The following is an 18,048-nucleotide window of genomic DNA, read 5'->3' on the forward strand; positions in this document are numbered from 1 at the left end:
TACCAAAGTAAAATACACAAATAAAAGACTGTATACAGCCCAAGAACTTAACTCCTGAGGGTAGTAACAAGTAAAGAGCAGTTGTCTTGGGTCAGAGGCAGTTTATTTTAAATGTGATTTGATTTACATTTATAAGCAGCTTTCTTGACAGGAATTCTTTAAGTAAGTTGCCTTCAGTTCTAAAACAAACCTCTGTCACTTTCAAACTTAAAGTACTTTGTCCCCAACAAAACATATGAAAATATAATTTAAAGCACACTTTTCACAGACACAGTACAATACATTCACTATACACAGTATAACAAAATAGTCCCATCTTTACCTGTTTAATAATACTGTCACAATGAATAGGTAAATAGAAACTGGAATTTCATTTTTATAGTTCAAAGGAATTTACATGCAACAATGACGTTTTATGACTGTTTAGCTGTTGAACGAACTTACCCAGCCTGTAGTTTCTTGCACTAGGAGCAGAGCCAGAAGGTATTTGTTGGCCAGATCTGTTGCCAAAACTGCAGAAGGTGGGAAGCGGCCACCTGGGGCCCCTTGTGTACCAGTAACTCTCATGTCTGGATCATCCTCTAAACCTGGCTGACAGCACTGCACAAGGCAAGGGCTGTCACCTCTCCAGGATCTGAAAAAGTGGCGTTTCCTTTGAAATGCTTATTCATTAGGATGATTCCTACGTGTTTTAATGGGACTTTTACTCTGCTGGAGAATAGGCAATTGTCATCCTTACAAAGTTTTCCTTTAAAGCTTTGGAAAAAAACAGAGGGAAAGCTCATTCCTCCTTTATTTGAGCTTTCTTTTGCACTTCCATAAAAGAACAGGAACCAAGCAAAGGCAGTTAGTTACTGTGTTTAACACAGCGAGTTCCTCCCTAACCCTCACCATGTGAGAAATGGTGCTGGGCTGGGGGGGTGCCCACCTCCCCTCCTGGCCAGCTGAACTCCAAGAATAGCACTTGTGAGAGAAGAACGCTCAAGGCAGGATGGTAAGCAACAAATGTTCAGGTATGGTCCAGACACGAAGCGCTCTCATGTTGGCTTTTGTTTTAAGTCAGTCTCTGACCACCTGCTGCAAGAAGCACTTAATCTTCAATAAGGCTCATATGTCATATTTCAGCAAAATGAATCGTAAAGCTAAACAGACACTTCCCAATGGAATGCAGTGACCTACAATGAGAAGCAAAAAAATGCACAAAGAAAATCTCAAAATACAATGAATGTGAGGGAGAGGCATTAGAAACTCCCTTAGCACAAATAATGGACCTCCTTAAACCAGGCGTAGAATTTTAATTTTTATTTGCAACCACAGGCACATGCTCGTACAGTAGTTGCAAGAATTGGCAACACATAAAACATTAAATCTGTTGGCAATAGAGAACTACAAAGTGCTTTAAAACTTCATCTGAGATGAAGATAATTGTTTCTCACACACACATAAATTTGCACTTAAGTATTTCCAAGTGTCTTTCTAACAGATAGTTCGGGGTAAATATTTAGTTGGACTGGGATATTGGTCCTCAAAAGTTTGATGGGCATGAACATAGTATGATGTCTTGTACAAAAAAAAAAAGTAGTAATTTCTAACACTAAAGTGATTGTTTACTAGTTTGAATGGCAAGATTTTCAGCATTCAAGAGGGAGAAAAAAAAGATTTGCAAGATAATATAAAATACAGCAAGCACACCTTTTTATGTATGTTATTTAAGTATGAAAATATTTTTAGCATATTATGTTAAACATTCTCTTATTTATATTTCCATTACCTAAAAGACTTGCTACTCCACTGATAACTCCATTATGTAAGGCATGTTAACTATAGTTTGACAAGGGTGGTATCGTTTTGGTTTTGCACACACATTGACAGATGCATTGAAAGTCTTCATCACATTACAATCTTGAAAGGATGTCAGTGCCAAGCTCTCCTCCTCTCCTATTCAACACTTCAGTACAACTAAATACGCAATGCCCCCCTAATTTTTTTGTTGTTGTTTTGGAGAAAAATGTTCTGAAGAACCTATAGCTTTTATAGCACCTTATCTCAAAGTAATGAAAATGGGTATGATGATTACATGTGCAAATGTACAAAATCATTAACTCTACAAAGATACATCATTCCAAAATTACAGAAAATTTTAAAGCATGCATTTTATTTTTTTAAAGGGTTGCTGAGTGCTTCCCCTGAAAAAGGTGGCTGTTCTCAAAATCAGCAACTGCTGGTGAGGATTTCTTGGCACATTTGTGACCAGCATGTTATTGCTGCATCTTCCTGATAATCTCAGCAGACACGGGGGGATGGAAATTGATTGTGTGGTGCCGCAGGCCCTGAGCTGTCTTGTAACTCTTTCCACAGCGACATTTGAATGGTTTGCGTACGCGGATTTGTGTTCTGTGGCCGTTCTTGGCATGGTACTTTATACCGTTCACATTCTGTGAGTGAGAAAGTAAAATGTTAGTGGTCAAGTGGTCTGATAATGGCTTAGCTTTCAGTTAAAAAACAAAAATTGATTAATCTTGTGGGCAAAAATCACACAAATTGCTAGGAACTCCCACTAGGTGTTATGCATGTGTTGTGTTTTCAAGATACGAGGTGGGACAAGAAGGAGAATAATCTGTGCCGTTCTAACACATGGAACGTATCTACCTGGGTAATTCTGATTTTTATCTCCCAATGTATGGCACTTTCCAAAAAATGCTATTTAATGGGCTCACACATGGATGTTCTTTGCTTCCTGACATTTTTTCATAGAGCATTGACAAATTTTATTCAGAGGTTCATTTACAAGCAAACAAAGAATTGGCATGGGGACTTGAGTCACGCTTCTTCAAAAAGCTGAATCTTCCCCCCATGGTATGTTTGTTCTGTTTTGTGTCATTGTTTCTAGATATGTCTTTAGGCACCAGCAAATTCTGATAGTTTGCACATTGTCTCCAAAGAATTAACTGCAGGGAACACTTAACTCAAAGAGTTACACAGGGGCACTAGAAAATAATCCAGAGAAGCTGTCTTCAAAATAGCTATTGTTTGGGAATATTCTACAGCTAAAACTAGATAACTGATCTCCACTAGTTTGGACAGAAAGAGCAAAAGACAGCACCACAACACACCCTTACACTGCCAAGGTCAGGGAACAGGCAACACTTTTTCTAGATTAATCAAGAACCTTGACATAAATCAAAATCATACCCCTGTCCTCCTTTTCACATATGTCTGGCAAAAATGGAAGAAGCTGTTGTGGTCTCAACAGCTGTTGTGAAACTGCTTTATGTAGGGTTTGTCTTACTGGAGTCTGTCTTATCTGCTTCCACTAAAAGAGCTTGGATTTTTGGAAAAATAAGGACAGTCAAACTGTCTTTCATTAGAGCTTCTCCTAGGAAGAAACCAAAGAAGATGCCAAGACAATTTGTGACAAAAAGATACAGCTCCAAGGTTCTACTGTGTCCTCTCTAAAGCTTCCAGATACGTATCTCAGACTTAAGTCCTAGAATCAATTAACAGCCTGGATATTAATTAACCCACTAAATTAAGCTTCAGGGATTTTGTCTTTCCTGGCCCACTGCCTCGTGTTACATGTAATAAAAAGTCCCCATGGCTCTTCAGGCAACCAGTTTTATCAACGTGCAGCTTACAGTAAGTGAAAGCTCCAGCTTGGAACTCACAGCAATTTGTTTTTAAACAAAAAGGAAAAAGCCTTCAGTAAACAACAGAGCTACAACTCCTAAAACTTCAGAAGACTCTATATACATCAGAAAGCAAACCCCAGAAAGGCACAAGGTTAACACCTTCAATACCACACCCCTCCTGCCAACGCTTCCTGTTCTCCTCTCCTACCTCCTAATCCAATTTACTCCGAGTCAGAATCTCAAGTGTTATGTCCCACTCCTGAGAGAGACAGTCCCTGCGCGTGCTGCCCTCCACTGCCCTGCTCTAACCACAGCTCACAACAGCAAAGGAGAAGTATAAGGAACTTAGAAGGAAAGTAGGGAGGAGTGTAATTGCAAGAGAAGCCGCCCAGTCTCCCAGATAGCTATGTGTTCTCACCTTACAACATAAAATGCTGGTCCTTATTATTACACGTTAGCTGTGCCATGGCAGCAATATATTTTTAATCTTTAAGCAAAAACAGTTCTCCGGTTTCAATCATAAAGTTGAGCGCGGTACTGTTCTCACCAGAGCTCATAACGCCCAAAGTAATCTGTACCACTGAAGTGGCATTTTAGGGCCAGGGCAGCCTGGGTGTCTGGAGAGGTTGATTTGTGGAAATCCTTTAGAAGGAAAAACAGCCTAAAATATCCACCCTGGAAAAAGGCTATGGGACAAGACTCCAAGCAATTGCTCTGCCCAGAAATTCATGCTTCTCTAGAGCATCCAGGCACTGAATCCTCACTTGAAGCTGCAAATCCAGCCCCCAAATTGTCCTTTACATCCTTAAAAATACTGGATGACAACTGCACAGCTGTCATCTGAGATGTGGGAGACGAGAATCTTTAAGTCTTCAATACAAACCAGACAGAAGGATATGAGCCGTTAGTGCAGGTTACTTCTGGGTGAAGAGCATTCTGAGGAGGTAGAAGGCCGTACCACCGACGCAGTTGAGAGCACATCAAACCTACAACTCGTCCTCAAGAGCAGTCAAGTGAATTCCCTGCAAGTTATCTGAGATCCTGAGGCAGATTTTGGATGGTTTTGCACATAGTTACAACCTTCAGCACCTGCAGGACTGTTGAGGTGAGGGGGTCGGGGATGTCACTGGATGGCATGAGGACTGTCATAAGGCCTCTGTGAACATCTAAGTACCATTAAGAACCTGCACCTCCAAAGAGGTTTGGAAACTACAGAAACCTGTTTAGACCTTAAATTTTGTAAGAAATCACTTTAACATACTTGTAAATGAGTATCAAATGCTACAGATGCCATAAATCTGCAATCACAAATATACCCCCTATTCCATGCCAGTGGTACTCTCCTGATCCAGATTTTTTAATGATCCACTCAGCCTCTAGTATAGAGTACACCACACGCTTTGATGAAGAGGGAAAAGTACTTTCAGGCAGAAAAAATTAAGGAAATGCTAAAGCAGAAGCCTATGTGGAATGAATTGGGCCATGGAAGGTTTGAAAAATAGTAAACCACGCAGAGTATGAGGAGCTAGTATGACATGAAATTTGACCTGTACTCCTAAAAGAAAACTGTTGTTAGAATTACAGTCCACTCTTCAGCACTTTTTCCACTGCTGTAATGTAAACACTTTGTTGTACGTCTGGGTTGAGTTTGTTGAGGTATGGCAAAACCCACTGCCAAACTCGTAGATCATTTTTATTGCTCCAGTTACTTAGATTGCTCATTATTTACTCTCACAAATGATTGAGGAAGAAGATGGCAGTATAGAAGGGCACTCTAAAACAGGAGGAAACAATTATTAACCTGGGACCAAATCAGGAGGAGATACGGAAGTTTAGACTGGCACTACCTGGTTTGCATGGACACAAGGGCACTTGCTGTGCAGGGCCCGTGCACGGCAGTACTCATGAGGCCACTACACTGCAGAAGGTGCGAGAGCTTGCCACCCACTTCATGTAGAAACACAGACATCAAGGATGGTTTGGGAGGATTTCTTGTTTCAGGACTTGGACATCATACATGTTTTTATATCTCTTGGCTATTCCCCCCAAAGTTTTCTTTGTGGGTCCAGTTCCTCTTTGCTCAACTTGCAAGCTCTGGCTTGCTCCTTTCTTTTAATTAAATTCCCTTCTTTCCCTCTCTCACTTCAATATTCTCCCTCCCTAAGCTCTGCTGAGTGTCACTGCTCTTACATCAGCCTTCCTGGGGGGTTTGCCCACACAACAAGCCTAGGACCTTCATCCCATTATCTGCCAGAAAGACAAGCCCAATGCCTCAGCATTCTTGGAAGGTACCACTTCTCCACCTGCCCAAGGCCAAAAGCAGTTATGCATGTAAGCTACATTTTATATGTACGGTAATCTATTATTCTTGTGTTATTGTATTTGCACAAACTAGAAAAATTATGACAAATATTCCTGTATTTTCTCTATAATAGTACATATGCATTATGCGTGTGGGGGGGGGTGGGGTTGGTATCTATTATCTATCAAACTTCATTTGCCCTTTGGAAGTTGCCCAAGTAAGTTTATGTACAGCATATACGCCTTTTGAATGTCTTTCTCCAGAGCTAAAGATCAAATAACTGACACACATAGGTGGTATTGAATAAAATACCAAAATTGCCAGCTTCATAAATCCACACTTTAGCTCCTACAGGTGGCATTTTGCAAAGCACATTAACAACTCAATACCCACAGACTTCTGGACAGGTCATCTAAATGTGGATGTAAAGCCAAAATTTGGTGAGGGTGAACTCCAAAGAAACAAGACTAAGATCTTTGGGTTCCTTTAAATCACACAGATGATCTTTTAAAAAATCAAATACAAATCATATGAGCAAAAAAAAAAAAAAATCCATAAATGGAAAACTATAAAATACTTATGAATTTGTTCTCTAGGTCAGCAACCATAATTAGAGAAGAAGCAAGCAAGCTTGAGAAATTAGTTCAGAGGCTTCTGTTTTAAGCATCTAGAAGTCAGAATGCTCCAGATTAATGTAGCTGTTTCCAACTATCCCACAAACAAATTTACAAATAATTAAAAAAGCACTCCCCCCCCCCGCCCCAAACCTTCAGCTTCTCATTAAAATCTGTGCCATACTATATAGGGGGCTTAGTACCTATAAATATTTTAAGCAAGCAATTTTATTTCTTAAAAAAAAGAAGTTCCCAAAGAACAACTAAATGTTTATGACTCACTTCTGCACTGCTTATGGGAGACTGCCAAGAGATAGCAGCTGGGCAGGAGGCCAGTAGGGTTTTCTGATACTCATCTGGGCTTGTGTATAAACACGTTCTCACTAGTTTCCGTTGTCCACCCCAGCCCATTCCTTGGGAGTATTTGTTGTACTCATTCTTGTCTTATTTACCTTTCCCTAATGACTTTTCAGTGCAGAGGCCATCTTTTATCCTTGTACATTGTTTGCAAAAAGGAGCCCCATCCCTACTGCGTCCTTTAAGCAGTACTGTAATACAAATAACACATCTAAAAATAATGTTTCTGCTTCTCAAATGTACGTCACCTAAGGCCAGACAAAAGAAAACTGTATATCCTCCTTTCCTCCTCGCTCCCTAAGGAATGCACCCTTTCTCAGCCGTAAAGTGAGCCTGGCAATTACTGTATGTGCATGTCCGTGTTCCTGTTTGGAGCTCTATAATTGTTTTACAGCCCTGCCTGTGATTATCCAGTACCCACCAGAAAATCCCAGTGCTTTGATCACAAGACTCCCTACCCAGACTCCACAAATAATTCATCAGAGGAGGGGGTTAAGCAGAAGGAAGATGAAGAGGAAACAAGAAACACAGCTGACACAAAGCTAAAAGGAAGGAAACAAAAGATAAAAATGTAAAGAGAAAAAAAATCAGGCTGAAAAGAAAAAAGGGAGGAAACAGAGCCCACAGAAAAGAGAAATGAGGTGAGGCAGAGTTTAAGGACATGTGTTTTCCTATCAGGACTAAACAGAGGTGAGTCTCTTAGGAAAACATGGTACTTTTTATTTGCTGCTGCTCTCTGTCTGTCAGCCTCTCTAAGGGTCGTTAATTTGTTCCCTGTCTGACTGTTCTATCGTTAATGGTGTACAAGATACCCCTTAGACAGTCCTCATGCATTTGAGATGAAGGTAGTGAGATAGCAGAAGCAGGCAGAAACAGCTTGCTTATTTGGGCAATAAAAAGACAGAGGGCTGGCAGTCAAACAGAGAACAGACAGGATATAGCAAATTACAGGGTTCTCCTTCTAGCCTTTGCCATTAAGTGAATGTTTTCTGCAATGCATAGATGCCCTGTGGGCACAGTGACTTCTAACAATCACCATGGCTTGTTTGCTTCCTGAGCTAGGGATTTAGCTTTTATACTATACCCTTCATCTAGCACAGCTTCTACCACACGCAAGAAAAGTCTTAATCTTGAATAACGTGGGTATATCTGCAACGTAATACTTGCAAATAGTCTGAAAACATCTTTCCCTGTGCCCTGCGCCTGGAGATGGTGTTCAGTTTTTCCTCAACTGAAGAGAATAACCATTACATAATTAAGGCTAATCTCTGCAAAAAAAAGACTTGTATGTCACTAAGGAATGAGCACACTGCTTTCCTGCTCATGTTTTAAGTAAGCATTGTCAGTATTAATTATCTGTATATGAATCTGAGTCTTGTGATTTGCTGCCATGGGAGCTGCCGCAGTCCAGAACAGCTGCAGCATCACTGAAACACATTTTCATCCACTACGTGGCTTCAGACACAGTTTATTCATTCTTGTCACAACTGTTTTATCTCAAATATTATTGGTCTTCCTATATTTTTCTTTCATATTTCTGTTCTAAGTCCCTACTTTTCAGTTATTTAAAGGAGAAGACATAAAATAAAACTAGTATAAAACCAATGCAACCAGCACTGCTTTTTCTAGGGTATAGGTCAGTGGTTGAATTTTCCAGTACTTCATGCAAAGACTTTAGGAAATGATTTAGAGGAACTGTGCCAACATGCTATTTCTGTTCCCAAATGTCAATGACTATAGAATACCATACTGAAGGCCAAGCTGTTCAATGCAATTTCATCTGCCTCTGCACCAGTTCACGTGAAGCAATACTCCTGTCCTCGCAACATCACGGCATGTTCTATACCAGCCATCTCAAGGTTCAAATTAACTCCCATAAACAGACAAAAATGTCTCGTGATCGAGGGTAATTAAAAAGGGGGTGGTGGTGGGGAATTGTTTCCCAGCATGTCACGCAGAGGGATGCAAGCCCTGCAGGTGGGGCCAGACACACTGACGGCTGTGCAGACAGGTCACGGGGACCTGGACCCAGGACAGAATGATGCCAGAACTTCTCCAAGGCTCTGCCTTCCCGAGGTGACCTCTGACTTGCAAAACATTAACCACCACCCTCCTTCCGCACATCACCTTTATCAAGAAAAGTACCCTGGGCATAGTCTCACTAAAAGGAGAGGCAGCATCTCTAGCAGTTAAGCAGAAGGAATTCACTGTCTCTGGAAGGAATTAGTGTCTCTGAAAGGGACCCAAGAGATTATTTTGCTGGTAGTACCTCCTGCATTCTGCAGTTAGTTTGTCTAAATAATAGAAAGCTAGTTAAAATGTGTAAAGCAAAAGAGTCACTATACATAATCTCTCTTGACAGAGAGGGATGCAAAAGGCTACATCCTTTGTAAAACTGGTAACTTGGCTGTGCTTGAGAGGAAACGTGTCAATAAAATATGTACTCTGCTAAAATACCACAAAAATAAATGTGGAAAGTCTATTAAACAAGAAAGGTAAAAATTGATTTTAGAGGCTCCCCCCTCCCATGGGAAATAAGGTAGGTCTGCACTACTGCTTACCTTATATCTTTTTTTACATCCAGGAACAGGACAGGCAAAAGGTTTCTCATCCCCTCCATTCATGCACATTGAACTAAGGATAGCTTCAGAGCTGATAGCACTTTCTGTAGTCCAGGACTCATCACTGTCTGATTCTTCATAGTCTACTTCCTCCTCATCATATTCACTACCTAGAAAAGCAGGGTTGTGAGATAAAACAAGAATAAATAAGAGCACAGCCAGATAACACATTCTGCATTTATTACATCAGTTACAATGACTTGTAATATCCCCACTTTTGTCTTTGCTGGAAGACAGTTATTTTTAATTTTCTAAACCTATCTTTCTTATAGTTATTTATTCCTTCATAAAGACACCAGTGGTTCTTTTTCTAATAACCAGGACAGGCATTATTAAAATATCTCCATAAACTGTTAACTGTGTGACATAGAAAGTTCGAAGGACTGATTTTAAAATACAATTTCATTACTCCTCAAGCACCAGAATCCTTCCATCTTTCCTAGTGCCCAAAGAGAAAATGTGGTGTCCACCCCTCCCCACAATTAAAGCTACTTTTAAGGCTTTTCTTTAGGCAATACAATACTGAAGAGCGTAATTCTACAGATCATAAACAGTGTAAAATAATATGTTGACAAGTCCTAATGCATTTACTAGCCCTTTGGAATTAATAGGAATTATAGCAGAACATTAATAAGAATTATATTGTAGCAATTATAGTTGTGAAATTCATTCCCTCAGGTGTGGGGATAAATTGCATTGTGTGGCTGCCCTGAACAGACCGCATTATGTTCCAGATATGCTACGACAGCCATTTGAGCAGCTGGTGCTGAGTTTATTTACTATTTTTAATTGCAATAACTATTAATGAAATCCTCTGAAGAAGTTAAATGTGAAACAAGAGAAATTAGGAAAGCAGAATTCCAACTATAAAAATACAGTTAAAAAAAAAAAAAGAGCAGGGGAGGGAAGAACCCCAGCTGATTAAAAAGAAAATATATGCACAGAGGGAGAGAGAGGGAAAGCTGAGGGAAACTTCTGTGGTGTCAGCAGGAGGTGGTGCTGTGTTTCCCCTCCCCTTTCGTCTTTCCCATTCCCAGCTCTGCTAAATTTTATCCTTTCTGCTGAAAGACAATTTGGCTCCGAGTGCTGGAATAACTCCTGTTATTAAAGACAGTTATGTGACACTTGCATGGCTCTATTTGGTTCCCTCATATGCCCTTTAAGTGCATGCCTCTAAGCAGCTCTACACGCGGAGAAGAAAATGCAGACAGATGCCTCATGGCACTTTAAAAAAGAAACGTCCTGACTTCACAGAGAAAACCCATGCTGCAATGTACAATGAGGTCTTTGGGGTTTTTCTGCTTACACACCTATCATCTCAGATTTTTCCCTTCGGATTCCCCCTCCCCCAGTACTCTCACTTAGACTCGGCACCTCTCCATCACTGAGTAAAAACGCATGTTAACTGGTAGCTGCAAGTACTCGGGGCTCCTGAGCTTTAATCAGATACTGTAAGTTCACTTACAGATGTCAGGCTATCCACGTTTCTTTCCTGTGGTTTTCATCCATACAGGGTGGTGCGCAGATGAGGAAAGATGGATGGTTTCCCACCGTCAACAACTGTCGACATGTGCGCACGCACACACGCTCTGCAGCACATCTGGAAAACTCTGCCCTGCTGACTGAGACTCCTTATCCCACACCGAATGAGCGAAAGCCAAAGAAAGCATTATTGACCTCTTAAAATATTTCTGAACTCTAGGAACAGTTAACCTAAAATGAAGTTAAGAGTTGTTATAGTTTAATTAACTAATAAAAAAATGGAGGCAAAACCACAACTCTGCTTCTACGATTTCCTGCCCTTGATTGTATCTTGATGGAAAAAATTCCTCAAGCTGTTCCTTTCAAACTTTTTAGCTCAGTGGGTTTTTTTTTAAGCAAATGCAACAGAAAACCCTATTGTAAATACACATATGCACTCTAGGATGAGAAAATACACAATTCTAAACACTAATACCAACAATTTCTGCCATTATAGTCAACCCCCTTGTAAGCCTCCTTAAGAGGGGGTGATTTCCTCCCAAAGAAAACATTATTTGAGACTGTAAGACATCTACTAATGATATCACTACTTTTAGTGGTAACAGGGAGCATGCTTTTATAAAACAACAATTGGTGCTCTATAAAACTTAATATGCAATATGGTATATAAGGGAAAAGATACACAGAACAGTGGGGAGAAGCAGCAATCATTGAAATTATGTATTTCCATAGGTTTTCCTGTATTTTCAGGGCATCCTTTTAAATTTTCTAATAACTTTGTACAGTGAGACCCAATTCTGTAACAACTTTTGCTCATGCTTTTGCTCATGCTTTCAGGTAGACACATTGAAGCAGAGAGACAGAAGAAACCAAACCACGTGCGTAAGCATCTGTGAGATCAGACCATCGTTATGGTTTTCTTTTAATTAGCTTACCTGCACAAAAATGCAAGATTTTGTCGAGTGTAGTCAAGAGTCATTTAAACTATAAGCAATATAAGCAGTATAATGTATATAATATTATATAATATATATAATATATTGCAGTATAAGCAATGCTCTGTTGTCTTAAGTTTTTAAAACCAGACTTGTCACTATGGATTTTACAAATATGATGAGCATTTTCAAGTATGAATAACCATATAAATACATATTCTTGCAAAAAACAGTCAGACTAATGGTGCCAAGTACCTGAAAGGCATATTACTTTGTATAAAGCTGGAACTGCAGTCTATCACTGCTTTTATCTAACAGTATCCTACTGAATTCAACTGCTTGTACTGTTTTAAAAAAAATATAATTAAAAATCCCAAAATGTATTTAAAAGGGTCTTGGTATAAACAAAATGCAAAAAACTTACTGTCTTGAAAAAAATTCATTAGCAATAAAAATTTATCCTTTAAATAATTATGTTGTTTCAGTTGCCATAGAAAAACAACACTGATTTAGTCAGGCCTTTAACTGATTCTGCCTCAGAATTTCATTTCCTCAGTTGTCAGTGTCTAAGAGCAGCAACCCATGCGGTGCCTCACTGATTGCATGCAACACATTGGGGGGGGAGGAGAGAACAAAAAGCACAACACACAGGTTGGCGCTGCCATAATAAACAGCCCCTAGATGAGGTATTTTAATTAAGTACTGTAAGGCCGAAGACGGTGGCTTTGCAAAGCCGTTCCCACGCCAAGCAGGAGTCCCTGGCCCTCAGCTACACGTCAGGTGTAGAAACTGCAACCTGAGCTGCCGGCGGCCGCTGACTCCTCCGGGCAGCTTGCCAGGGTACTGGCAGTGCGCTGAAGGGGAAGTGCACAGCAGTGCACTTTGATCAAGATATAGCTTGCTTGCTTGCTTTTTTTAAACTTGGTTGGCATTTCACAATAATAATTGTAAATATTTACTTTTTAAAAGGGGAAAAAAAAAATTAAGCACCTTCGCATCTAACCTATGGCCTGTTCCAGGGCGTACCAACCGCATGACTTGGACAAGTAGTTGCAATAACTCTCAAGAGAGCTCTGAGAGAGCTGGCTCACTGATCTCCACTTGGACATGGCCATGCACGTGGAAAATGGGATGCTCTGCTGGGGCACGCTGCCCTTCCGGGGGACTGAGCAGAGACATTCCTGTAGCACATGCGCTTATGGCCTAACCGTTTTTTCATCATGGTTGGGAGGCAGACTGATCATTCCCCCCCATCAGTACTCAAAGGAAAAATACCAGAATTATGTTTCAGAAGTCTGAATATTAAAAAGTCCCCCCAAACTCAACAATACACATTTCTCGAAGATGAAGAGTCTAAATATCTGTCGGGGAAAGGCTGATAGAGAAGCACGTGCTTTCAGCAAGGCAGTGTACAAATACACAATATTATTACCGTAACTAAATACTAGTTTTACAATAGCAAGAAAACTGCCTTCTTGCTGTAGCTTGCAGTGCTCTCCTCTGGCAATGCTCTTTCCAAGGCTCCTTGCTAGCTCGTTGCTTTTTAACATATCCAGTTTCATCATCTGGCTTTCATTCAGAGACTCTGCATAGTTCTACCTCAGCCTAACCTAAACCCACTGCTTTATTATCCAAATGACTCAGTAACATCTTCGTAATATTGCCCCCACCCTCACATGCAATATTCCTTCAGCCCTGGCGCACAAAGCCGTTTCCCCCTTCCTCACTCCAGTAGCCTTGCCAAAAGGCTCACTTCATCTGTGCTGCCCCCAGCAGATTAAAAAAGTGAAACAAAACAAAACAAAAGCAAGGAAAGAATGCCAGTTTGTTTGTTTGGTTTTTTTTTTTCCTGGAATTTTCCATGCTGAGACAATGCTACTGCTCCTCAAAGAGGAGGTGGATGCCACTAGGCACACCTCACATAGTATGCCATATCAGACCCAGGTATTATATAAAATTACTAGTTATGAAAAGACAGAAAACATACAGGATCACAAAGTCTTCTGGCAAGTTATTTCTCTTTTAATTTTTATGCTGCATTTAAACACAACCCATCACAAACGAGAAGGCTGGCTGCATCACAGCAGTTTATTTGCCAAAAGTAAACACATACACAAAAAGGGATTATGATTATTGCCTGCATGGTAAGAAGTCTTTGTAGTGTGATGAAAAGCAAAGTTGCACCATAAAGGCTTGCTCTATCTCTTCTTTCAGTCAGTTTTGCTATTGAAATCAGCAAGAGAATCACTTAATCCTACAGCAAAGATCTCACCTCTTGAATGCCCATCTACTACTTTTTCCAGAAGATGAAGTCAGTAATTTAAATAGCTCAGAAACATTTTGCAGATAGTTAATAATTTGACATTCTGGAATAGACAACATCCCAGCTACACTGGTGAAAATCTGGAGCCTTATCTTTTATGTTTCTGGGGTTTACTCGGTATTCACATCACTGTAGCCAAGATAAATTCTGCCTTTTGCGTGAGTGAATTCATTCCACCATGAGGTTTACAAAGGATTTTGCCCCTCAACTTTCAATGAATCTTGGTTCTAAGCAGGTGCACTTCATTTGTAAGTTATGTCACTTTTAAAATCTAAAGACTTCTATACTGTGCCTTGAAATATAAAAAAAGACAAAGCTGATTAAAACCAGCACAAGCTTGACCTCGGATCAAGAACATTACAAGTTCTTCCTTTCTCCTCCCATGAAGAAAAACAAACCCAAAACATCCTTGCCAATTATTTTTGTGACCAGAAAGCACACATTTAAGTATACAATGAATAACTATGAGCAAATAGCTTACTGCAGTGGGAACCAACATTGCTAGTGTCACTGAAAGTTCATGGTAATTCCAATGATCTCTCATAAAAATTCAGCTTCACACTTTGTCCAGTGCGGGACTTGCAGTTTGTATTTCATAGAAACAGTTTTATGAAAGCACTTCTTATGTTAAGAAGTTGCATTCCCACATACTCTGACAGCTTCCTTGATAAAAAAAAAAAAGAATTACTAATATTATGTGAATTTTGGTCTAACACTAAAGCACATTTATGAATTTGTCAAACTTCTTCCCTCTGTGCCCATGGATGCAGTCTCCTCCACGCTCACCAGCAGGGAGAATGTTCCCACAGCTGATACTCATTGCTGATCTAAAGACATATCAAGTCATTCAAAATGAAATATTCTTCCTTTATATAAAGCACAGGAAATAAATGCTAGGAGCAACGAAATACAAAACAGTTAAAGAACATGCGTCATGGCTGCTATGCAAGTCTTTAGTTTAGAAGCTGTAGCACTCTCTTGCCTGCAAGCTGGTATCGGTGGCACAATCCATTGGCTCTGCAAACTCAGGCAACAAATTTCAGACACTGGATCATCCAAACAGACTAAGCTAGGGTTTTTCCTTTGCTTGCTTGCTTATTTTGGGGGCAGGAGGAAAAGGGGACTCAGAGGACAGAAAGTGTTTTTCAGCTTTTGTGAAAGGTCCATTCAGATTAGTTTCTTGTATTTTCAAAAATACTATTATCATTCACGTCCACGAAGATGATGTAAACACATATGTAATACAACTGAAGAAATCCCAGGGTAGTTTAAACAGAGCACTGTGTAGCGCTACAGACACTGATATTTTAGATTGCAAGTGCAATTCCAGTGTTTGGATTAAGCACCTATATAAAGCGAGCACCAGCTTCACCATGGTGAAGGCTGGAGCCTTTCTTCAGCCAACGGGCGCAAGCACTGCAGTTGAAAGTTTTCTCTCTTATCCCAGTAAATATCTCTGAACCTCGTTCTTGGGAGAGGAGAGGCAAATTTGTTCTCAAAGCCAACTGCATGCTTGGCAGCTCCGCTGTCACTCAAGGGAGCTGCTCGAGATGGTTATGGTTTGTCAAATGGGCACTTGCCAAGGCTGGCAGAGACCTCCATCCCTCTGCACGATCACAAAAGAGCCATCAAAATAGCAATTACAACTTATTATTGACTTGGCCGCGTGCCGAACGGGGGGGGGCGGGGGGGCAGGACATGTCCTGCTGGCCGCTGCCAGCCCCCCCGCAGCGGGTCCCACGGGCTGTGTGGTCTGCGGCGGTCGCTGCCGGGCTGCTCTCACACACGCTTACGCCAGGAGCACGTCCCTCGTCTTGCACTTCAGCTGTCGCCACTGCCAGCATCCTACGCCTCCTCATGACACTAGTCAGAGCAGGACTGGGCCAGAAAAATGTCTTCTGGAGAGACCACCCTTCCTTCCAGTCCTCTCCTAGCTCAGATCAAGTATCAAGCGCTAAATAACGAGCTGTTTAGGAAGTATTACTACTCAGAAGAACTAATTATCTATTGTCTCTGGCTGAAGCAAGGCTCAGCGAAGAAGCACCAAGAGAATTTAAAAAATGCACCTCATGTAATGATGTGAATATGGATTCAAATACAAAAAACAATATGGTTTTTAACATTATTGTTATGCACGAGGTACTTAAAAGCACTAGAGAAAATAAGTTAGACAAAAAAAAAACCAAAACTTTTTCTTGTTTGTTTGCATCATTTGAAAAGTAGCTTTCAGCCAATAGGGTCTGCTGTACCAAAGGAGGGAACATTTAAGCAAGCAAGGATATAGGTAGATGTTTCTGGAAACCCTCTACCCTCTCTCACAGTCACCACAGAAATGGCAACTGTAACTTGCATAGTCACAGAAAGGGTCTGAAAAGATACTTTCCACAATCATTTTGGAGGGTGGTACCTCAAACAGGACAAACTCACAAGCAGTTACGCAGTCAACCCACGCATAACCTGAGTATTTTAAATGGAATGGTAGATAGGTCGATTCCAACATTTCAAATCACCTTTAGTTTTCATTTAAATGCTCAGTGTAAGCTCATGCTGAATTTTAAGTGACTGAAAATGTATTCAATTACAAGGTTTGAATCCACTTTGGAAAGCATGCAAACACTTCAGATCCTATAGGTAAAACACAGAATCAAATATACTGTATTTTGGAATAGAATGATTTCACCTGAGCTAGTTTACATGGGAAATCACCCTAAAATCCTGGAGGTAAAGCTAAAATGATAAAGGTAAAAATAAACATAAAGTTTTTTATTTATTTTTATATATTCTTATTCACTATCGGTAAAATTGGAAACAATTTACACATGAGATCTGCTCACCATTTTGAGCTACAAGAGAAACAGAACTAGCAACAGGTTAAAAAAAATAGTCCTCCAGAGCCAATACAGGGGTTGGTGCAGCAGCTGGACTCTTATCTGGCCTTAGGAGCAATTGTGTGCCATTTTCTATCTTGATACATCTCTATCTTTATATTGGTATATCAAAGAACAGTCTTTAAAACTAAAAGACAGAAAATCCCAATCCAGAGATTATAAATTCACTAAAAGTAGCTTGCACAACTATATAAGCAGATCTATTACAACTTATTGAATTTATAAATGTATGCAAATAAAACATACACGTAATAAGCTAAATAAGAAAAAAATTTTCTGCACTTCCAATTACTTGTGAAACAGCAACTAATCACAAAAACATGCATGTAAAGAACCAATTCTGGAAAAAACAGTCAACTGATACCATGGCATGTGTTTTGTAGAACAGGACTTTCTGAGAATGCTGCAGAGGTGCTAAAGCAAATTGTTATAATGTCACTGCACAATGTGCTGTTGAGGTTTTATGGTCACACTGCGCCAATAGTCTCGGGAAGTTATTTTGCATTCTTATATAAACTTTTTTTCCCAATCCTGTTTTCCACAAAAAAGGGCTTTCAATAATGTACAATCTTCTGTTTATACATAGTACAGGAAAAACATGATAAACCCAAGAACACAATCTCTACTTTAAACATATCTTAAAACTAGATTTCTACAACTTCATGTAAACAAGAATAAGCTGTTAAACGCTCACCAAAAAAGAGCATAACCTTCCTGTAATTAAACGGCAGTGTTTTACACAGCACTTTTTTAAAATCATGAAAATAAAAAAAGTAAATAAATAAATCAATCCAGCAGACCCCTCCCAACTTGAGGCTTAACCTGCAAATTAATGTAACAGTAATAAAACCTATGCCAGCTGGAATCCTTTCTTTTTCTGGCTTTGGCATGAGCAGC

The 18,048-nt window shown here is 40.0% G+C and overlaps 1 protein-coding gene across 1 annotated transcript in view; it reads right to left on the reverse strand.

Annotated features, from left to right (window-relative positions):
* Window positions 1-91: 91 nt before the first annotated feature.
* Window positions 92-18,048, reverse strand: part of JAZF1 (JAZF zinc finger 1) — a 200,120-nt gene continuing 182,163 nt past the window's right edge. The window contains exons 4-5 of the mRNA XM_075051455.1: window positions 9,464-9,633; window positions 92-2,435 (exon numbers count right to left, since the gene is read on the reverse strand). Coding sequence (XP_074907556.1) covers window positions 2,259-2,435; window positions 9,464-9,633 — 347 coding nt within the window. The 3' untranslated portion in view covers window positions 92-2,258. The remainder of the gene's footprint in view (window positions 2,436-9,463; window positions 9,634-18,048) is intronic.

This window comes from Buteo buteo, chromosome 2, assembly GCF_964188355.1.
Source record: "Buteo buteo chromosome 2, bButBut1.hap1.1, whole genome shotgun sequence".
Classification (NCBI taxonomy): Eukaryota; Metazoa; Chordata; class Aves; order Accipitriformes; family Accipitridae; genus Buteo; species Buteo buteo.